This window comes from Phacochoerus africanus, chromosome 10 (genome assembly GCF_016906955.1).
Source record: "Phacochoerus africanus isolate WHEZ1 chromosome 10, ROS_Pafr_v1, whole genome shotgun sequence".
NCBI classification, from domain to species: domain Eukaryota; kingdom Metazoa; phylum Chordata; class Mammalia; order Artiodactyla; family Suidae; genus Phacochoerus; species Phacochoerus africanus.
Window position 1 is genome coordinate 67,549,470 of NC_062553.1, and position 9,350 is coordinate 67,558,819.

A 9,350-nucleotide genomic window follows, 5' to 3' on the forward strand; every position below is an offset into this window, starting at 1 on the left:
TTTTAAACAAAACTGAACATGGTGATTTTGTGTTCAGCATAAGAACTCTGAGGATCAGAGTATGTGTTTTAGCTCCATTACCATCTCAGGCATTTGTTTACCTCGTTTTGGTAAAACGGTGGTGTGTTAGAGGCCAAAGGGCTAAATTGAAGACAAGTTCTTATTCTATAGAAGCATTGAAGTTTAGTTTCATTCATGATATGTTGAGAGCTTCTGAAAAGTACAGTGGGTATATCAGTAGTAATTCATCAGTACTTCTTTTCAGCCTTGTCTTGGTAAGTTACGTTTCCATTTGCTAACTAACTGATGCTGCCTTGTTCTCTTCTTGTTAATAGAGAGGGTTGTTTATCTATTTACTAGGTGTCCCATTCCCGAAGAATTTCATGTCTGTGGCAAAAACTATACTCAAACGCCTCTTTAGGGTTTATGCTCACATTTATCATCAGCATTTTGACCCTGTGATCCAACTTCAGGAGGAAGCGCATCTCAATACATCTTTCAAGCACTTTATTTTTTTCGTCCAGGTAAGTTGGATAAGGAGGTCGTTTTTGCTCAGCAAAGGCAGTTATGTACAGAGTTATGAGTGAATACTGCATCCGTACTGTCGGGATAAAATTTGCCCTATCTCGCTAGTCTTCATCCTCCTTAATACTTGCCATGGTTATAAAGACTGGTCTTCAGTGTTTGAATTCCATTGCAAGCCTACAGTGAATCTGAGAGGTCTTACCTGGGATTTGGTTCAATTAACAGATCGTAATGGAGGAGCTGAGTAAGGAACCTGGCTAATTTGGTGGACATATAGATGAACTTGGTCTCTGAGCACTTCTCCTATTCCTCTTAACCCTCAATTCCTGGGTCCTTCCACTCTGGATATTTTTTCAGCAAACTCTGACATGGAAATGGACTTTAAATATCATACCTTTTCCCCCTCCTTTTAAAAACCATTTTCTGAGTAATTTTTGCATTAGGGGCTGTTATTCCAAAGGGGGAGGAATGTCCCAAAGAGTGTTGATACTTCAGAGGTCCATTAATCTTTAATCTGACTCCTCAGTTGACCTCCTCCTCTTTCTCTCTTTAGTTCTCAGAGAATTGGCCTTAGGGATGTAGACTAAGAGGAGTGAGTCTGTTCTTGCCCTGCTATAATAATTAGAAAACTGACAGGCAGGAATGAAAAAGAGATAGACGTGCATAAGCTGACCAGCCATTTTTCAGTGGTGGTTAGAGAAGGGAGATGGTAGGCAGAAGTCCAAGGCTGAGATCCGTGTTGTTTTTGTGTAGCTGTGGACATGAACTTAAAAATGCCTTCCCCACAGCCCCCTCCATAAAGAAGAACGTGTTTATTTTCCCTCTGTACACTGAGGGCACACATTCTGTATCTCTTTGTTTTGCTTTTTAGGGCTATACCCAAAGCATATGAAAGTTCCCAGGCTAGGGGTCGAATTGGAGCTGCAGCTGCCGGCCTATACCACAGCCACAGCATCGCAGGATCTGAGCCTCGTCTGTGACCTACTCCACAACTCATAGCAACGCCGGATCCTTAACCCACTGAGCTGAGGACAGAGATTGAACCCGAATTCTCATGGATCCTACTTGGGTTCATTGCCACCGAGCCATGATGGGAACTCCATGTTTTGTGTCTTAATTTCACCTATGTAAACACATTTTAGGATCTAATAACTTGCCTAAACTGTTGCTCTGGGCAGTTATTTTACAGTGTATTCCTTCTACGGACACCAATAGAAGCATAGAAAGTGTTATCCTAAAATTTGCATCTATGCTGCGGTTTAGGCAGAACATGTTTGCTTGAGGTTTTAGTGGTTTGGGAGAGGATATTCTGCCACCAGAAGATTTTATCTTACTGTACCGTGTGATCTTAAAGAACACCTAGCCTATAGTAAGAGATGGTATGTGGCATTTTTATCTTACTGTACCGTGTATGTGGCATTTACCATAGCTGAGCCTAGTTACATCTCAGGACACTGTCACCTTCTTAAATTGGGTCTAGGGAGTTCCTGTTGTGCTTCAGGGGTAACAGACCCGACTAGTATCCATGAGGAAGTGGATTCGATCCCTGGCCTCGCTCAGTGGGTTAGGGATCTGGTATTGCCGTGAGCTGTGGTGTAGGTCGCAGACTCGGTTTGGATCCCGAATTGCTGTGGCTGTGGCGTAGGCTGGCAGCTGTAGCTCCGATTCGATTCCTAACCTGGGAACTTACATATGCCATGGGAGCAGCCCTAAAAAGCAAAAAAAAAAAAAAAGGTGGGTCTATTAATTATTCAGTGTCACCTCTTATTTGAATGAGAGTGGCTTCTGCCCCGGGCCTCCCAGTTGAGAGGTGTTGCTCTGGCCCTTCTCCAGTGGTACTCATCACTACAGAAGGAGGAATCCACAGGGCCAAGAACATACCCAGCTAGATCCCTTCCCATAGGTGCTTGGGCACCTGAGATGCAGAATCTTCTGCTGACATGGTCCTAAGTGTATTCCTGGGTTTGCATGGATCTTTTCCTTTGGTCCAGCTTTTAAAGGAAGGTCATGTTTCTGGACCCAAAGGATAACCAGATGGCAGCTCTTCATGAGTGTCTGAGGACAGTGCCTTTATAAGCTAATCAGTGTATCCATATTCCTTCATGTGAAACCCTCTGAAGTACAGGATGGAGCTGGGGTTTGATAGGGTAGGTAGGTTTACTAGGGACCAGGGCCTGTCTCTCCTCATGTTACTACCTTCCAGTACAGAATCCTGAGGAATCTAAATTTGAATCTGCTTTCCTGGCTACTGTGAAGGTGTTTTTGTCAAGGTAGGAGCATTGAGCATATATAAAAATAAATTAGTTTAATGTAAAATATTATAATTTAGTCACATGATATACATCCATTTGTGTTATTGGTCCAGATACTACAAATCTTTTTTTTTTTTTTTTGGTTTTTAGGGCTGCACTTGTGGCATATGGAAGTTCCCAGGCTAGGGGAATCAGAGCTAAGGCTGTCAGCCTACACCACAGCCACAGCATTGCTGGATCAAGCCACATCTGTGACCTACACCACAGCTCACAGCCATGCCACAGCTTCAACCCACTGAGCAAGGCTAGGATATTAGTCAGGTTCACCACTCCTGAGCCGCAGTGGGAATTCTGGATGCCCCAAATCTTAGTGGTAGGCTTGCTATTAAATATGCCTTATTTTCCTCTGTACTTACTATAGTACTTGGCACATGGTGGATGCTAATAAATCAATGAGATTAGTAGCTCTGAATGCCCCATTGTGACAATATCGAAAGGTCAGAAGTATTGACAGCCTGTATTTATTAGGCTTATAATTTACTATTCAGGGGAAATCTATTCAGAATTGAATTTCAGAATGACAGTGGTGCAGAAGCACAAATAAATCCAGGCTTTCCTATTCTTTACAGGATTTTATTTATCATTTGTGGACTCCACATTATTCATGTCATTCTCATACCACATCTTATGGTAGCTTGCAGCTATGCTGAACTAACTCCTTTATTCTTCATATAATGCTGAAATTTGCCTGAGATACTAGATTTTTTTGGTCCCTACTAGGTTGACTGTACTCCTTTCAATAGGAAGCAGCAATTCCCATTTACTGAGCATTTACTTTAGCCAGGGATTGCATCAAGTGGTTAACACACAGTATCACATTTAGATCCCACAATAACCTTATGATGTAGGAGGATTTACCCTAATATTATTAAAGATGTAAAACATACATCAGAAGTGGTTAACTAATTTGCCTAAAACACAGAACTAGGGAATAGAAAAAAATTTTTTTGAAAAAAGATTTGACTTTTGTTTATTTCAAAAGCTAATTTCTAACAAATGTTAATAGGAGTCTGTTTGGGAATGAGATGTAAATAATATGTTTTTGCTCTTTCTTCTGCCTTTGTCATGCATAGGAATTCAACCTTATTGACAGAAGAGAACTTGCACCCCTCCAAGAACTGATTGAAAAACTCACTTCAAAGGACAGATAAAAGGATGCAGACTTGCGCAAATTGTTCCTTAAATGAGGCTGTGTGGAGTGCATTTGGATTTTGTTTATATTTATCTTGGTTGCTTTTGTCTTAGGTTTGGGGGGCTTGTTTGGGTTCCTTTTTCTTTATTCTGAATAAATGAAACCATATCCTATTGCTAGAGGAAGCCAAGAACCATTCTCCATACACTTGATAGGGTAAATTTTGTCTTAGTGGCGTACAGTATTTTTTTTTTTAATTTGGGGAATTTTTGATAATATTAGAGGCAGAGAGAAAATGCTTATTAATTGGACTGCTGATGGATGGCGGTTCTCCATTGTGTAAATTGTGGCTGATTTTTGAAGTCCCCAAAAGTGTTATGTTTTTAAGTGCCTTGGCAGGCTCACTTCTGAGGTGCAAAGCACAGACATGGAACTGAACAGGGCTTGAAACAATATTAGGATTACTCTCCAGGGCACTTACTGGTGCATGTTTTAAAATACCTATTGATAAAAGCCATAGCTTACCTAAATTGGTGATCTCCAGCTTTTACAACATTAAAGAAACACAGTTTGTAAAGGTTTGCATGTAGAGCACAAAAAATTAGTATTTCTTAATTATTTTTGATATTGATAGTAGTTCTGTTCAACAGATGCTTAAAGTTCTACAAGCAGGTCTTTTCCATCTCTTGATATCTGTGATATTGAAACTTGAAGATGTTGAAATGTAATACCTTTTACATTTTGGCTTCTTTCTACATGTTAACTGCACTGTAGGTGTAAAAATTCAGGTTATATATAGGTTTGCCATCTTCAGAGGTGATGCTGAACTGTGAGGTTTCTTAGCAATTGCCAAATGAGCCATAAGTCTGCAGAATCCCCTTCTACTTTGAAGAGGAGGGGATAGGAGTGTGTGTTTGGTTGGGGGTGGGGGGGGTTAGTTTGTATGGGATGTTAAGTATGGGGAGTCAAGTTCAAGAAAGTCTTGTCTCAAAACCCTTGAATGGCATGAAGATTTTAATCAATATCTTATAAACACAGTCTTAGAGACTCTCCTTTTAGAAATGAACTTCCATGAGAAGTTAAAAATAAATTATTAATTTTAGATATAGACATAAACTTTGAATTTAAGAACTATTTGGGGAAATTGATCACTTTTCAGCATTTCCATTCAGTGAATGGAGCTGGTGTTTGCCTGTCATTTTAAAATGATGCAGTACCTTCTTTGCTTATTATAAGCCCAACTTGAAGCATTCTGACTTCTGATTTTTTCCACTGTGAAAGGAAATCTTTCTCTTTATGGCGGTATCAAACAATGAAAGTGCTAAATTAGTAGTTATTAACTTTTACTTTTTTTTATGACATTCTAGCAAACTATTCCCTTAAGTAAAAAATTCAGAAACTTAATTTTTTAAAACATGAACATTTTCCACCTCAGTTCTATTCTTGAGAAATATCCTTTTTAGACTTCCAGTTTTAATTTTGTCATATCTGGTAAATGTTTCCTTCTGTTAGAAGTATATATTCTTCCTTCACTAAGAAATGTATGCCTTTTTCCTTGTAGAATAGAAATCTTGCTCTGAAATTGTATAGACTAAAAACATAGTAGAAAATCTAGAATGAAATCAATTTGTTTTGGCCATTAGCAAGTAGATTAGTGATACATTTTAATGCCGTTATAATTATGATCACTAGGAACTGCCTTTTTCTCCATTTCATTTCTCGCAGTCAGTCTCCAAGTACGAATGGGGGAAGTAAAAGGAGAGCCTAGCAGAGGCAAATATATTGGACATTCATTGGTAATACTTATTTGTAAACTGCAGTGAGAACTAGCTGATTTCCTTAGAAAAAATCTTTTAGTATTCAGATATATAATTCAGCCACTGTGAGTTGATTCAGAAATGAATTTTGGTGTTTAGTGATTTGGGGTCCTGTCTACTCAGCAAAGTGAAGCATGTAACTATTCCATATACTTTATTTGACTTCATACCAACCTAGTAACAGAGGGGTTGCAATAGCCAAGTGTGGAGAGAAAAGTGAAAAATTGTTTTTGTTTATTTAAGCCTTATACAGTAGTACACTGTACCAATGTTAATTAAAATTATTTTAAATTAAGGTTTAGTCATAGCACTTTCTTTTCCACTCTATGTAGATAGAAGTTTCTTGTCACTGTGCCAGAATCTCAGGTGCCTGCTTCTAAATATTCCTTTAAACAGAGGTATTGGGAAGTAAGGAGATATGTTTGTGTATATACGGTAGTAACAAAGTAGAGACATTCTCCCAGGGAGAGGCCTGGCATTGTACACAGTGTTATATGGCTGCAAGTAAGGAAACACCAGAGCATGTGAGAAATAACTGATAGAGTAAAAATTTGCTTTGCTTCGGTTGGTTCCTGTGAGCAGGTGTTAGTAAAAATGCCTTTTATAAAATAAGGATCAAAAATCTTGGTTTTGCATTAGAGTTTGCTTATAAATGTCTATTGGAGGAGTTCCTGTCATGGCACAGCGGAAACGAATCTGACTAGGAACCATGAGGTGGTGGGTTTGATCCTTGGCCTTGCTCAGTGGGTTAAGGATCTGGCGTTGCCATGAGCTGTGGTGTAGGTCAGCAGCTGCAGCTCCGATTAGACCCCTAGCCTGGGAACCTCCATTTGCCATGGGCATGGCCCTAAAAAGACAGAAGACAAAAAAAAAAAAAAGTCTATTGGATTCTTTCTACGTCTCTTAATTATAAATAACCAGGATAATGGTCATCCCCTCCCCACCCCCTGCTCTTCATGCAGAGATATAAAGTAGAACTGGTTTTCTCATCCACTGGTGAAAGCATGGAATATAAAGTAGTAAGTTAACATAGTTTTACTGTCACAATGCTTTGGTTAAGTGTTGATGTGAAGCATGTTTTAGGAATTGAAATGATGGAGTAATGGGTGTAGAGAGAAATTAATTACAGAAAGAGTGAAAATCTTTTCATTGGCTGTAGATGGTGCTACTGGCTTTTATCTGCTGGCTTGATTATTCTGTTTCCCATAAAAACCATAGCATCAGGCTGCACTGAAATAGTAAGTATGTGTTAGCTGGTAGAGGCTTTGGAGGTCATTTTATCTTAAATTGAAAGATTTTTAGATTACTATCTCTACCTACCTTTGTCATTTGTAAATGCTAAATGGTGAACATAAAATTAGGTAGGAAAGGACATATTTAGTGTATAATAAGTATGTTGAAACCTGAGTTTCTGCCTGGCTTATCAGGAAAGATAAAACACTATAATCTCTTATATTCAGGAATTATAGATAATGTGGATATTTATATTTTACACATGATCACCGCACTCCATTTTATGTATTAGCATTTTCCTTGCTTATGGGAAAATAGAAAAATGACAGACTTCTTTTATACCTTTGTCTACACCCTCTCCAAGAGAGGTTTTACTAACCACTGAAATGGTAACATATGTGAGATACAATTATTAAGTTGTAGGACTTTCTTTTAAAATAAATATGTCATACCTTAAACATCCAATTGAGAACTGATCTTCAGAGTGGTTTCTTTGGGAGCACTACTTATTCCAGCTGTGCTGCAAAGGTTTAATGTTCCTGGGATGCTTTCAGAGATGTTTGAGAATCAGTGGGTGACTATGCAAGAAAATCTATTTCATCATTTTAGTTGCACTGAAAAATTTCTCTGGAAGCTTAATCTGACCTATATCATTGGAGTTCCCGTCATGGCTCAGTGGAAACAAATCTATTATCCATGAGGATGCAGGCTCGATCCCTGGCCTTGCTCAGTGGGTTAGGGATCTGGCGTTGTTGTGAGCTGTGGTATAGGTTTCAGACACAGCTTGGATCCCATGTTGCTGTGTCTGTGGCGTAGACTGGCAGCTACAGCTCCTATTCATCCCCTAGCCTGGGAACCTCCATATGCCGTGGTTGTGGCCTAAAAAGCCAAAAGCCAAAAAATAAAATAAAATAATGACCTAGATTATTCATCAAAATGACTTTGGTTGTTTTCTTAGAACTAAACTATTAAAGAAGTTCAAAAGAATATGCCATAGGCTCTGAATTTGCAGAAAAGAATGTTTTGAGCATTGATTTGTAACATCTTTTTTTTGACCATACCAGCGGCATGAAGTTCCATAGCCATGGATGGAACCTGCGCCTCAGCAGTGACAAGCCAGATCCTTAACCTGCTGAGCCACAAGGGAATTCCTGTAGCATCATTTACTAAAGGAATAGTTTCCTGATGTGACTACTTTGAAGTAGACAGTATCATTTGGATGTATTGTCTTATTTTATTTCTTAAATATAGTTTATCTTACAGCTATATTTAATAATTTTAAAAAATCAAAGTCTTTTTCTTATTTTCTAATTTTGGTTCCTTTCCCTGATAACTTTTGGATTATATCTTGACTGCTGTAGGGTAGTTTTGATTGAAGGGGTAATTTAAAAAAAATTAATGGATCCAATATTTAAGATAGAAGTAAATAAAACAGCCTTTTATCTCCATCCTTTTTTTTTTTTTAACTTATTTTTACTCAAATGAACAATTTGAATTTAAATACTGGAGATCATTGTACAAAGAAATTAGAATAACTTTTATATTAATTATGCTGAATTTAAGTCTGTGTATCACAGATAAAATATTTCAAATTGTATAATCATTTCATAGGTCATTTATAACTTTAACATTTTCAACCTTTTTTTAAAAGATATAGACAAGAAGTGTATTTGAAAATGTCACTGCATACCAAGAGGAAAACTTATTTTAAAACTTATCTGGGATATTAAAGAATATACCATTTCCTAGAAACACTACTCTAGATCTGTATTTTAAGGACCACTCCTAAAATAATTTAAATATCAGAGTTTTGTCATAATGTTAAGTTTTATCATAGGAATTACTGTTTTTCAGCTATCCGTTTAAGCTGTTTAGAGGTAAAGCTATTTCAAGATTTAATGGAAAAATTTAATTTTAAGATGTAGTAACAATTGTGACTGCAGACAGTCTGAATTTTTGAGGCTCTCCTAATGAGGTTATCATAGAGAAAAATTCATTTTGAAGGTGTAAAACTGTGCTCTATGTCTGCCACTTGTAGCTGAACGGATACTTAAATTTTGACAAAAGAGAAAATACAGACTGAAATACTGAGTATTCTCAGTTTTGCAAGTGTGATATGGATTTCCTTTTCTGCATATAATAGAAAAATTGAATTCTCAAAGATAGTGAAATCCCTAGCCTTTCCAAGCTGTATATTTACCTGTCATCTCCTTCTCCATAAATTACTTCCTTTCAGTAATGACTTTCCTGACCTCTCCCTCCCCCCAGCCTCCCATCCCCCCAATAGGTGGAAAATAAAACAGGTTGATTATGTAGGTCCTCACTGTTAGT

General features: G+C 37.8%; 1 protein-coding gene across 2 annotated transcripts in view; it reads left to right on the forward strand.

Moving 5' to 3' along the window:
- Nucleotides 1-7,484, forward strand: part of MOB1B (MOB kinase activator 1B) — a 50,467-nt gene extending 42,983 nt beyond the window's left edge. Inside the window, exons 5-6 of one of the 2 annotated variants that reach the window (XM_047798956.1) lie at nucleotides 361-524; nucleotides 3,911-7,484. In XM_047798956.1, the coding sequence (XP_047654912.1) occupies nucleotides 361-524; nucleotides 3,911-3,988 (242 nt within the window). In that variant the 3' untranslated portion in view covers nucleotides 3,989-7,484. The remainder of the gene's footprint in view (nucleotides 1-360; nucleotides 525-3,910) is intronic. The other variant, XM_047798957.1, reaches the window with a different exon arrangement.
- The last annotated feature ends 1,866 nt before the right edge of the window (nucleotides 7,485-9,350 follow it).